The following is a 14,056-nucleotide window of genomic DNA, read 5'->3' on the forward strand; positions in this document are numbered from 1 at the left end:
AGTTTTAAAGCAAATTGTCTTACAATTCTATACATTTTGGCATGTTTAATGTGTAATCATGTGATATTTGAGTGACAAATAAATTACAACTAGATCTATTAAAAAAACATTTAAAAAACATGGGCTAGTTGATCTGGACATTTCTGATAAGTTATAAATAGCTCTCTAAGGTATGCAGTGACTGACAATGTACCACCCAATTTCAAAATGGACATTGTGCGTTCTGTCAACTTTCAAGAATCCGTTTAAAGCCTGACTGAGTTCCCCCCACAGTTTGGGAACCACTGGTCTAGGGTATGGTCAGTCAATGCCCAGAGGCTTCAGTCAGATCATCACGGCAGGTTAAGGCTTTTAAGCCAGCCCGGGCATTCACAATGTCCTTCGATTTGTTTCTAAAGACATGGGGAAATTCAAGGATATTGAGGTCAGTGATCTGTAGGCATCCATTTGATAAGGCAATCGAAGAGGAAATACAAAGAGCTCTTCTCACCTCCTTGTCGGCTCTCTGTACTTGGCACAGACGGTGAAGATCAGTTGCCATGGTGACTAACCAGAGCCCCTGACCTACCCTTATGCCCCCACCCCTCTGTCTGTCTGCCCTTCTGCCTACCCCAGCCCTCCTTACTTTGACCCCTCTTTACCACGCTGACACAAAGGTCTGTGTGTCCCCACAGGACATCACCCAGGCATATGCTCCATACCACACCACCCTGTCCAGTAGCCTCTCTCCTTTTTGAAAGACGATCGGTTGTTGTGGTGCAGACAGTTCAGTTACTGATCACCGCTTGTCATCAGACATGAAATATCGCTTGATCTGTCTGTGGGGACACATTTGTCTCTCCATCAGCAAACCTAAGGTCCCAGGCAGCCAATACTGAGACATGGATCATATTGCACAAACACACAGACCGCACAAACACACACAGACCGCACAAACACACATAGACACTCATCCTAATCGGCAAGAAAAACAAAGTGTGTGCACATGCTCAAGGACATCAGTCCCCCTTTAAATAAGTCAGCGATTGTATCTCTTATCAGGTACAGCCGCTATCTGTCTCCCAGAGGTACAGTGCATAGCTCTGGGTTGATTTGTGGAGGCAGAGCAGCTATCTCTTTCCCCATTCTGTGATTTGTATATGGATGCTGCTGTAATCATCTGATATAGCTGATAAAGTGTGAAGGTTTGGGGAATTTGTTGAACAGGACTCCGTGGGTTTGCTTTGGAATCCCATTTCAGTCTGTACAATAACCCCAACATCTGCTCATTCTTTCACACTTGTGGCTACCTAGATATGTTCTGATTTTATTCCATGTCGTCCCATGTCTGTTCCATGTCTGTATTCTTCACTTGAATGATGCATCTGCATTTTATGTCCAAGAGTTATTTCGCCATCTAGTGGTTAAGAAAAAAATAGGTTTGTCAGCAACATTATAGTTTTTAAAGATAATAACTGCAATTGTGACTATAATACCCATTCCTCTGTCATGTCCTCATTTGCAGGCCTTGCTCAATACTCAAAACAAGCTGCGAACGCTGGTCCCTGATTTCACCTTTAACCTCGGCTTCTCTGGAAAGTTCTACCACACAGGTGAGAGAGCATCTCGAAGTGAAAACACAGAACATACCCTGTGCTAGACAACGTCACTGTAGATTTTGAGTTGGAGAGTGTCATGAAGAAACTCCCTGTACCCCCCCCAGGCACAGACGAGGAGGACCGGGGAGATGACATGCTGCTAAGACACAGAAAGGAGTTCTGGTGGTTCCCCCACATGTGGAGTCACATGCAGCCCCACCTGTTCCACAACGTCAGCGTGCTGGCTGAACAGATGAGGCTCAACATGCTGTTTGCCCAGGTGATTGGGCTTCCAGTCTGTCGATACCTAACATCATAATCATACGATAGCTCTGTCTAGTAAGATGCATGCTGTAGTTATGGCCGTGTTGATCCAGATGGTGAGTGGTAATTGGATTCCTGTATGCTGGCCGTTGTAGATGTTTCCTTGTCCATGATTACAATAAACCACGGTAACAAGACTCCCAGACATTGAGGCTAAAGATGCCCCCAAGGCTGCCTTGTTGATGTAGTGAGTGGCATTGGGAGCCAAGGGGCTGGGCCCAGCGAGCAGACGGTGTCAGTGTGTGTGTGAGGTGAATACAAACCAACACCACGTCCCCTCTCAGTAATCCCTGCTGCCATACAGATGTCTTTGCTGGCTGACACTGACGGAGAGCATCTCTGAGCGGTCAGGGGAGAGGATCCTTCAAACAGCTCTCCATAGCTTCTCCTTAGGAAGGATACACACCGTCTCAACTGAGCTGAACAAACACCAATCCCTCAAGCGTTCCCAACACTGTGTTTTTCCAGCGAGGGGCACAGTGGCACGGTACCACCATACATTAAGATTTGGATGAATTTGTGTTACTCTCTAAAGGATTTAGGCTCCTGCTGAGCTTCCTGACTGTTTCTTATTTAGCAGTGTGGAGTGGTCTGTGGACAGAGCAGGGCAATGTCGCCCTCCAGTGGAGGAGCTGCACATTCTTTTTTCTGCTGTGTGTTTGTTTTGAAGCAGACGGTGACTCATTCATGGTTCAATAAAATGTCCATTTAATCACGTTTTGTTATTGTAATTTGTTCCTGGTGTCCTTTCCTGTCCCTAGACACTACTAATATCCATCTGTCTCTCACTCTATCTCTACCCCCCTCTTCCTCTCCAGGAGCATGGGATCCCTACAGACATGGGCTATGCTGTGGCCCCCCACCATTCGGGGGTCTACCCTGTCCACAGCCAGCTGTACGAGGCCTGGAAGTCAGTGTGGGGAATCAAGGTGACCAGCACAGAGGAGTACCCCCACCTCAGACCTGCCCGCTACCGCAGGGGCTTCATCCACAGTGGCATCCAGGTCAGTCTACTGTTAGTCATGGCAGTTCATCACTTTATTAAGTGATGAACTGTGGTTTAAAGCTCGCCGCCATTGGACTCTGGGTTTGGTGTATGCCAGGAGAACGCACCCTGCCCAAATGTATAGCTTGTGCCAACTTTAAAGTTTGGTGGAGGAGGAATACTGGTCTGGGGCTGTTTTTCATGGTTTGGGCCCCTTAGTTCCAGTGAAGGGGAATCTTAATGCTACAGCATACAATGACATTCTAGATGATTCTGTGCTTCCAACTTTGTGGTAACAATTAGGGGAAGGTCCTTTCTTGTTTCAGCATGACAATGCCCCCGTGGGACCAAATCCATATTAATGCCTATGATTTTGGAATGAGATGTTTGACGAGCAGGTGTCCATATACGTTTGGTCATGTAATGTATAACTCAATAATGTCCTTCCAAAAATTATAATTAAGCAGCTTTTCTGCTTTCTTTTGCCTCTGCTTGGCCTGTTAGGAAATGAGTGATTTGGGTGTCTGCTAACATTAGCTAACATCTTCGAAACAGCCAGCAGGCCAACTCTTTCAAACCATTTTTTTTTAAATAGACGTTACTGGCGAGATAGTTGTTGCATAGGCTTTATCCTTTTTACTAACACCAGCTGTGGATTGCTTGGCTTGCTAGCTCGCTTGCGTGCAGTGAGCTCATATCAGCGCTGTTGCGGTGACTGTATAACTGGCAGTCAATTTCCATGTGATGGTTTATTCATGGTAATTAGGCTTCTCCAAGCTTTGATGATGCTGATGGTTATTAGTAGCCTACCAAATGTGTTAACTGCCTGGTACTCAGCACTCTATTATCCCTCTAATCACACTGACATCAATGCAAATATAATCGAAAATCTAATCAAACACTTAATGAGAGCTCATGTTGCCCAACATTTGTATAGGCTATGCAATTGTGCGAGAAAATAAAGTAATGGCCTCTACTAAAAAGAGGAGGATCCCATCAGCTTTCTATAGGCTAGGCCTACTATATTTATTTCTCAACTTTCCTAATATTAAGCACATTGTTTATATTTACAACAGTAGTATAGCCTACCTGGCTGGCATTAAAAAATAAACCACGGGGAAAGGCGTCCTCCATTCACTATTTAACATGTATTTTTTTTACGTTGCCCTGTTTCGATACAGGTGCATGATAATGGTCCATTCTAAATCAAAACACATTTCCCAAATATGTTATTTAGCATATGTAAAGTAGAGGTCGACCGATTATGATTTTTTTAACGCCGATACCGATTATTGGAGGACCAAAAAAAGTCAATACCGATTCATCTGCCTATTTTTTTAAATTATTTGTAAAAATGACAATTACAGCAATACTGAATAAACACTTATTTTAACTTAATATAATACATAAATTAAATCAATTTAGCCTCAAATAAATAATGAAACGTGTTCAATTTTGGTTTAAATACTGCAATAACAAAGTGTTGGAGAAGAAAGTAAAAGTGCAATATGTGCCATGTAAGAAAGCTAAGAAACGTTTAAGTTCCTTGCTCAGAACATGAGAACATATGAAAGCTGGTGGTTCCTTTTAACATGAGTCTTCAATATTCCCAGGTAAGAAGTTTTAGGTTGTACTTATTATAGGAATTATAGGACTATTTCTTTCTATACCATTTGTATTTCATTAACCTTTGACTATTGGATGTTCTTATAGGCACTTTAGTATTGCCAGTGTAACAGTATAGCTTCCGTCCCTCTCCTCGCTCCTACCTGGGCTCGAACCAGGAACACATCGACAGCAGCCACCCTCGAAGCAGTGTTGCCCATGCAGAGCAATGGGAACAACCACTCCAAGTCTCAGAGCGAGTGACGCTATTAGCGTAAAGTAAAGACTTAAGATTAAACCAAGAATATTCTGATGGGTGACAATATTAGCCACCACTTGTGAATTATATACTGCTCAAAAAAATAAAGGGAACACTTAAACAACACAATGTAACGCCAAGTCAATCACACTTCTGTGAAATCAAACTGTCCACTTAGGAAGCAACACTGATTGACAATAAATTTCACATGCTGTTGTGCAAATGGAATAGACAACAGGTGGAAATTATAGGCAATTAGCAAGACACCCCCAATAAAGGAGTGGTTCTGCAGGTGGTGACCACAGACCACTTCTCAGTTCCTATGCTTCCTGGCTGATGTTTTAGTCACTTTTGAATTCTGGCGGTGCTTTCACTCTAGTGGTAGCATGAGACTGCGTCTACAACCCACACAAGTGGCTCAGGTAGTGCAGCTCATCCAGGATGGCACATCAATGCGAGCTGTGGCAAGAAGGTTTGCTGTGTCTGTCAGCGTAGTGTCCAGAGCATGGATGCGCTACCAGGAGACAGGCCAGTACATCAGGAGACGTGGAGGAGGCCGTAGAAGGGCAACAACCCAGCAGCAGGACCCCTACCTCCGCCTTTGTGCAAGGAGGAGCAGGAGAAGCACTGCCAGAGCCCTGCAAAATGACCTCCAGCAGGCCACAAATGTGCATGTGTCTGCTCAAACGGTCAGAAACAGACTCCATGAGGGTGGTATGAGGGCCCGATGTCCACAGGTGGGGGTTGTGCTTAGAGCCCAACACTGTGCAGGACGTTTGGCATTTGACAGAGAACACCAAGATTGGCAAATTCATTTTGACTTGTTTTAAGGACATTACATCAAAGTTGGATCAGCCTGTAGTGTGGTTTTCCACTTTAATTTTGAGTGTGACTCCAAATCCAGACCTCCATGGGTTGATAAATTTGATTTCCATTGATCATTTTTGTGTGATTTTGTTGTCAGCACATTGAAAGAAATGTGTAAAGAAAAAGTATTTAATAAGAATATTTCATTCATTCAGATCTAGGATGTGTTATTTTAGTGTTCTCTTTATTTTTTGAGCAGTGTATATTATCCCTTGTGAATGGTACCCAGCATAAGACACCATGCCTTTTTTTGTGACTTTTTCGAATCATAGTCGCACGGGCCTATATGTTTCAATAAGGTTTGTATCACAACTATAGTGGTGAAATAACTTCTTAAAATTTAAGCACATTAATCCGCTTTACAAGGGGTGTAGAGCCTAACTGGCATACATAAGTAGCGTGGGAGTTTCAAGTTTGGGGAAGATCGTTTTCACCATAAAAATGCACCTTTATAATAAAAGCCATTACATGCATAATTGCATTTCCGCTAATGGAACATTTGTGCTTATAGCCTACTACCATGTGCGAATTGCTGTGCTTATAATGTGAAGAAATAGCCCAATAGTTTAATACTTTAAGCTAAACATTCTGATCTGTTGCATCAGCCACACTTTTTGATTCTAGTGGTTTTATTCATTTGGGATCTGTCACATCCCACAACTGTCCCAGACTTTGTTTGGAATATGTGTTTCTCGCACAGAATAGAATAGGTGGACTTTTGTACTATGGGGACAGTAGATTGAAATAGGCTAGTGCTTTTGCTGTTCGTTAGGCCTACTCATCTTGTTGGCTGACAAAGTAAATGTGGACAGTTCTTCCAATATCTTCAATATGCACCTAGGAATAGGATAAGGACGCGCGCCATTGTGTCCCCAATGTGTCTGTCTTCACTTGTAGCCTGTGAGAAAGACCCGATGACATGCTGTAGTATGCAGCACTAAGGGAGAAGGGCACAATGACCACTGGCCGCAAAAGGCATGGATTCTTTTAAGGTGCATTAAGGCCACACAAAGGGGATGCTGTCGTGAAATTCTAGGCATTATCAAGTGCTTGTCAAATTGTGAATGATGTAGTGTGTACAGCCTGTGCAAAAAATAAAGCAGAGCTCATCAATCAAATGTATTTATAAAGCCCTTCTTACATCAGCTGATGTCACTAAGTGCTGTACAGAAACCCAGCCTAAAACCCCAAACAGCAAGCAATGCAGGTGTAGAAGCATGGTTGCTAGGGAAAAACTCCCTACAAAGGCCAGAACCTAGGAAGGAACCTAAAGAGGAACCAGGTTATGAGGGGTGGCCAGTCCTCTTCTGGCTGTGCCTGGTGGAGATTTATAACAGAACATGGCCAAGATGTTCATAGATGACCAGCAGGGTCAAATAATAATAATAATCACAGTGGTTGTAGAGGGTGCAACAGGTCAGCACATCAGGAGTAAATGTCAGTTGGCTTTTCATAGCCGATCATTCAGAGTATCTCTGCCGCTCCTGCTGTCTCTAGAGAGTTGAAAACTGCAGGTCTGGGACAGGTAGCACGTCCGGTGAACAGGTCAGGGTTCCATAGCCACAGGCAGAACAGTTGAAACTGTAGCTGCAGCACGACCAGGTGGACTGGGGACAGCAAGGAGTCATCAGGCCAGGTAGTCCTGAGGCATGGTCCTAGGGCTCAGGTCCTCGGAGAGAGAGAGAATGGAAGAAAGAAGGAGAGAAAGAGAGAGCATACTTAAATTCACACAGGACACTGGATAAGACAGGAGAAATACTCCAGATATAACAGACTGACCCTAGCCCCCCGACACATAAGCTATTGCAGCATTAAATACTGGAGGCTGACGATACCCCCGGATAAGGCCAAACAGGTAGGATATAACCCCAGCCACTTTGCCAAAGCACAGCCCCTACACCACTAGAGGGATATCTTCAACCACCAACTTACCATCCTGAGACAAGGCCGAGTATAGCCCACGAAGATCTCCCCCACGGCACAACCCAAGGTGGGGGCGTCAACCCGGACAGGAAGATCACGTCAGTTACTCAACCTATTCAAGTGACGCACCCCTCCTAGGGACGGCATGGAAGAGCACCAGTAAGCCGGTAATAGGGTTAGAGGCAGAGAATCCCAGTGGAGAGAACCGGCTAGGCAGGTTTGTTGCTCCAGTGCCTTTCCGTTCACCTTCACACTCCTGGGCCAGACTACACTCAATCATAGGACCTACTGAAGAGATGAGTCTTCAATAAAGACTTAAAGATTGAGACCGAGTCTGTCTCTCTCACATGGATCGGCAGATCATTCCATAAAAATTGAGCTCTATAGGAGAAAGCCCTGCCTCCAGTGTTTGCTTAGAAATTCTAGGGACAGTAAGGAGACCTGCGTTTTGTGACCGCAGCGTACGTGGAGGTATGTACGGCAGGACCAAATCGGAAAGATGGGTAGGAGCAAGCCCATGTAATGCTTTGTAGGTTAGCAGTAAAACGTTGAATTCAGCCCTTGCCTTAACAGGAAGCCAGTGTAGGGAGGCTAGCACTGGAGTAATATGATCAAATCTTTTGGTTTTAGTCAAGATTCTAGCAGCCAACTGAAGTTTATTTAGTGTTTTATCCGGGTAGCCAGAAAGTAGAGCATTGCAGTAGTCTAACCTAGAAGTGACAAAAGCATGGATTTTAGAAGTGACAAAAGCACTTCTGGGAGAAGTGCCTTTCTTTTTTACAAATCATCATTAGTCACATCATCCAGCCTTAGAATGTATTAAAAATCAGAACATATTGCCCAACATTTGTATCACAACTAAAGTTATATAAATAACTCTAAATAAAGCATATAGGAGGACCTGTTTCTTTGTTAACTGCTCAACACAGAATAGCTGCATGTGTTCACTCCCTCAAATCATTTGGAGAAAATATCATTTCTATTTTATTCAGCTTTGTTCAATTGTATTCTTCATACTATAAAATAATGCCACGGAATTCTAAGCAAATCTTGTCTGCTAAATTGAACTAGTGTAGCCCACAGCCATTTGGCATAGCCACATCAAGACCTAACATAAGGACAACTCAGAGTATGCTATTATTTTCTTCTGAAATAGACAACATTTTCTTCATATCATGCTTCTTTAGACCTGTCTACAATACATAATGGATTTATTGTGAAGGTGTTGGCTATGCTACATGGATTTATTAAACTTTTTAAAATGTAGATGTTCCAAAGGTCTGCATCAGTGGCTTGTAGGCTGTGTGGAAGCCAGGAGTGTTTATGTTAATTAACGGTCAATTACCCTGAGACCGACAGTTATTTGCTTGACAATCACCGGCTGACTAAATTTTCGTGACCGCCCTTGCTCATGTCTCCCCTAATCTCGAGAAGGATCATTCTCCCCACCAGATCACATACCGGCCTGTCTCGGCAAAAGATAATGTCATTATCCAAGCAAATTTGAGAAAGTTTGAGGTAGGTTTTTAAAATGTATGCTTTGGCCACAAATATGAGTTTAAGACATCAACAACATTATTATAAGTTGTCTGAATATTAACTTTTAAAAGTGAGATTTTCACTCCACAGTTATTTTGAACTTCAATTGAAGTCAAATGGTCCCTCCATCTCTCATTGACATCAATGACAAAGTGAAAATATGACTTAATCAGGAGTTAGGATTTGCCCCTCAGTGCTTAGTGAGCGCACTCAAGGGCTTAGCGTTTATACAAAGGTGCAAAGGCCCTATTCATTATTAAAGTGGCGAGAAGGAAGAGAAAGTAGATTATTTTGATGTATTTTTTACAGTTTCCCCTCTGTCTCTGCAGGTGTTACCCAGACAGACATGTGGCCTCTTCACTCACACTATCTTCTATAACGAGTACCCAGGAGGCTCCAAAGAGCTGGACAAGAGCATCAGGGGAGGAGAGCTGTTCCTCACCGTCCTCCTCAACCCTGTAAGTTCTAGTCCTCTCTGGAGATACTCTGCCTGTCATTACTGGAGCCTGCTACCCTCTTCAGGCCGCTGCTCTATATGACTGGAAGAATCTTAACTTGGAAAATGGAATTGTAACTTTAATTTTTGTGTAAATCATGCATCGGTGTCAATCTGTGCCACAAGTTGGGATTTAGCCTCGTATGCAGCTAAACAGTGAAAAGTCTCACTTCCCTCCTCTGACACCCCCCCCTCCAGATCAGCATCTTCATGACCCACCTGTCTAACTACGGGAATGACCGGCTGGGCCTGTACACCTTTGAGTCCCTGGTGAAGTTTGTTCAGTGTTGGACCAACCTGCGGCTGCAGACCCTGCCCCCCACGCAGCTGGCTGACAAATACTTCCAGATCTTCCCTGAGGAGAGGGACCCCCTCTGGCAGGTTAGGGAACTGCAATTATTATTACAGACATGGTAGTACATCGGTTGTTAGTTACTGTTTCCTATTTTGGATATGTACTGTTTTCTTGAGATTGTTATAATAAAGTTTGGCCTATCAATTTATTTTGAGTTTGCAATGAAATGACTTACTGATGAGCTATATGTACTGGTGACCCTAACCTAACCCCTCTCTATTTGTCCTCAGAATCCATGTCAGGACAAGAGGCATAAAGACATCTGGTCGAAGGAAAAGACCTGTGATAGACTACCCAGGTTCTTGGTCGTAGGCCCACAGAAAACAGGTGAGACCCTGTGGCCGGCCATTCTCCTCCGACGTAACCTCTCTCGCTCTTCGCACACTCTTGGCCAGAATGTGTTGCACGGTGGCATTTGTGGTGGTGAGTTTCAGTCCAACCAAAAGTGTATATTTGTACGTGTTATTTCAGGCACCACAGCCCTGCACTCATTCCTGAGCCTCCACCCTGCCATCACCAGTAGCTTCCCCAGTCCTGTCACCTTTGAGGAGATCCAATTCTTTAGCGGGCCCAACTACGACAACGGCATTGACTGGTAAGACAACATTACTGCCCATTCTATAAACACTACAATGAAGCCTGTAGTCACCTCAACACTGCCTCTATGTAGTTCCTTCATGCTTACTTGTAGTTTAGTCTTCCTCCATATTGCTCTCTTATCTAGTCCTCTCATATCAGTGAGAACGTATAACAGTATGGTCTATTTGGTCCTAGGTGGAAAGGGACATGGAGCAGAAAGCCATTCAAAGTTATTGGGACTTTTTATGTCATAAGCTCTCCCCTGGCCCTCAGTAAACCAAACTGCTCTCCCCCCTCCTCTCTTCAGGTACATGGACTTCTTCCCCTTCCCATCGAATGTCAGCACAGACTTCATGTTTGAGAAAAGTGCCAACTACTTTGACACGGAGGTAGCCCCTAAGAGAGCGGCGGCCCTGCTGTCCCGGGCCAAGATCCTGGCTGTGCTCATCAACCCAGTGGACCGCGCCTACTCCTGGTACCAGGTGGGTCGATCACACTACACAGATCAGGTTCACCAATGTTCAGGATCAGCTCTAACTACCTCAGCCATAATATGAACCATTAGGGTCATGAAATATAAACTGTTCCCAGACCATTTTGACCGTTAAGTGACCACACATGCTGAAGAAACTGCAGGATGTAGAGTCATCTGTTTTTATTTTAGCTTCACCTGTGAGGTTTATTTGCTTGTAGGCCATTATTGTAAATAAGAATTTGTTCTTAACTGACTTGCCTAGTTAAATCTAATAATTATTCTCATTATTTGCTTGTAGTTACTTTAACAAGCAAGGGAGGTCAAAGTTATCTTGTTACTTGATCCCTTTGAAGCCTGACCTCTGATAACCTTTGACTCATGATGGCTGACCTTTGACCTATCCCATGTGTGTGACCCTGCAGCACCAGCGGGCTCATCAGGACCCAATGGCCATCAACCACACATTCCAGGAGGTGGTGACAGCGGGGCCTGCCTCCCCCCGAGAGCTGATCATCCTGCAGAGACGCTGCCTTAAACCTGGGGCCTACGCCACCCACCTGGAGCGCTGGCTACACCACTACCAGCCCAGCCAGGTAACACTTTACTGGAAATACACATTCACATACACAAACATACCAGACGAGCACAGCTAGATAATGAAAACTACAGGAGACGCCCCCAATCACCAATTCAGAATCATCCATTCAGTATTTTCCTTGCATCATCATGGCAGTACCACCTGTGTGAAGGCCAGAATGTGAGAGGTGTGATTCCTGTTTCCAGGTGCACATAGTGGACGGGTCCCAGCTGCGTTCCAACCCTGCCCTGGTCATGGAGGGCATCCAGAGGTTCCTGGGGGTCACACCCATCTTCAACTACACTCAAGCTCTGACATACGATGAAAGTAAAGGGTTCTGGTGCCAGCGGGTGGAAGGTGGACGACCCAAGTGTCTTGGCAAGAGTAAAGGCAGGAAATACCCTGACATGACCCCTGAGGTACAGTGACGTCACACACACATTATCCCGTTGCCAGCGTGCCGTGATGCATTGTGTTTCACTTTTGTCTAAACAAGTGCCTCATACAGTCCTTACCTGACTGTTCTCTGCTGTGTGCATTACAGTCGCGTGCCTTCCTGACGGAGCATTACCGGGAGCACAACATGGAGCTGCTGAGGCTGCTGAACCGGCTGGGCCAGCCCCTGCCCGCCTGGCTAAGAGAGGAGCTGCAGAGCTCCAGCTGGAGCTGAGAGTGGAACCACAGTCTGGAATGGAGCACTGCCCCACCCGGCTTGGCCCGGGGGGAGAGGGCCCTGTTCACCCACACCCACACCAGTCACTACAGAGGGTGGATGAGGTGAGAGGGCGGGAGGACAGCCCCCTATCAGGACAATGGACTCCGAAACGCCACTGTAACAACCAAACCTCATGGGTGGAATAATGACCTCTAATAAGAGAGTTAATGAGTTGGACTGAAACACCTTGCAGTCGCACACATCGTCTTCATCCAGAAAGTAGAGGACTTGTCTAAGCCTGCAGACGGTTAGACTGACTGATGCCAGGGTCTGGTAGACTGAGAGGGAGTGGGGGAGGTCTAATGTCACCCGACTATTTAACAGGAACTGAACTCACAGGATATCCTGTGGCCCTGTAGCGCATGAATGAGCTCGGAAACATACGTGGTCACAAGATCACACACACACACTTCTCATTTCTTCAGAAGAATGATTGTAAAACGTTGTACATTTTAAATCTGTTGTATATTTTGGGCGGGGGGGGGGAAATGTGACAGAATAGACATTGACTAAACGAGACAGCGTACTGTAGTGCTCTGGACAGAGGCGTGTGCCGTAGGATGGATGTGGGGTATTAATCACATGCCACAGCACCTCCAGACTCTGTGCATTCCACTACCCCAGAGCTGAGGCCATTCTGACAAACAAACTGTCTACTAAAGGCCACAGTCGACCGAGAAACCACATACTTTAACATGCACTTTCCCCAACTCTCACATAGGTACCCAGCCAGTTTAGAGCTGCGTAGAGAGAGGAGGATGAGCTAGAGGGAGATGTAAAAAGAGAGGGTCTATGTCTCTCTGCCTGTGACTGTCCGTCTTAACAGGAGCTGCTGTCTTGTTTTGTTTTGTTTATTTTGTCAAAACTACAAAACAAAGACCAACGCTGTATCATCTCTAATAAACTCAGAGAGGTTGGAATGGATTGTTTATTTATTTAATTTTTTTACCCACAGCTTCTGCATGTCTGTCAATGCAGGAGCCACTGTCTTTTACCCATCTGATGCGGTCTACAGAAGACTGGAACGGAAACGGTAGTACCTCCAGTGTTTGACGGACAGGAGACTATAGGTACATATTATAGTCTGCAGTACAGTAATTCTACTCTTCGGGAAGGCATCTTTTCAATGTATTATTCCACAGGATCTATCATTTATGTAAGTGATGAAGTCAGAGACGCTGGTGTTTGGCTCGGGCCGGCAAACCGTGCCAATATATCCTCCAACCACCGGCTTCGAGGGCACTATCACTTAACTATGTCGCATGACGAATCTGTGTGAAACCTGTTAAATGGGCAGATCATGTTCATTATTCACGGTCCAGTGTTAACAAGGGACTTGACCACAATCTCCAAAGTCCCTTAGCTGGATAGACTCCAGTAGCAGTGCGTGGGTAAAATCACTGGGGAAGCCAAGCCCCCCTCAAAAAATAAGCCATATTACAAGCAATGTGTTACCTTACTCTGCATTGGTTTGACACAGACAGGATACATTTCTGTCCTGGATGGATGGACTAGCACACACTTACATGAAAATGACAAAACTGACCACTTATGTTGAAATGTAATTTTAATGAAATACTTCTCAGATGGTTTCCATAATAACAAAGCTATGATGATCTACTAACATTCAAACAAACACTTGATCGTTTAAGTCATGGTTTTATTTATTATATGGTCATGCAAAAATCCAGCATCCAAATGAAAACGGAGTCATATGTATCCTTACTATATGATTACAATGAGGTAAATATACCTTTTTGATTTTATTTTGTGTACTTTT

General features: G+C 44.6%; 1 protein-coding gene across 4 annotated transcripts in view; it reads left to right on the forward strand.

Moving 5' to 3' along the window:
- ndst2a (N-deacetylase/N-sulfotransferase (heparan glucosaminyl) 2a) overlaps positions 1-13,196 on the forward strand; it is a 175,428-nt gene extending 162,232 nt beyond the window's left edge. For all 4 annotated transcript variants that reach the window (XM_024424800.2, XM_042323565.1, XM_024424799.2 and 1 more), the window contains 11 exons: positions 1,505-1,592; positions 1,703-1,857; positions 2,720-2,905; positions 9,409-9,537; positions 9,774-9,956; positions 10,161-10,257; positions 10,402-10,525; positions 10,817-10,991; positions 11,407-11,577; positions 11,768-11,980; positions 12,106-13,196. In XM_024424800.2, the coding sequence (XP_024280568.1) occupies positions 1,505-1,592; positions 1,703-1,857; positions 2,720-2,905; positions 9,409-9,537; positions 9,774-9,956; positions 10,161-10,257; positions 10,402-10,525; positions 10,817-10,991; positions 11,407-11,577; positions 11,768-11,980; positions 12,106-12,231 (1,647 nt within the window). In that variant the 3' untranslated portion in view covers positions 12,232-13,196. The remainder of the gene's footprint in view (positions 1-1,504; positions 1,593-1,702; positions 1,858-2,719; positions 2,906-9,408; positions 9,538-9,773; positions 9,957-10,160; positions 10,258-10,401; positions 10,526-10,816; positions 10,992-11,406; positions 11,578-11,767; positions 11,981-12,105) is intronic.
- The last annotated feature ends 860 nt before the right edge of the window (positions 13,197-14,056 follow it).

This window comes from Oncorhynchus tshawytscha, linkage group LG06 (assembly GCF_018296145.1).
Source record: "Oncorhynchus tshawytscha isolate Ot180627B linkage group LG06, Otsh_v2.0, whole genome shotgun sequence".
NCBI classification, from domain to species: Eukaryota; Metazoa; Chordata; class Actinopteri; order Salmoniformes; family Salmonidae; genus Oncorhynchus; species Oncorhynchus tshawytscha.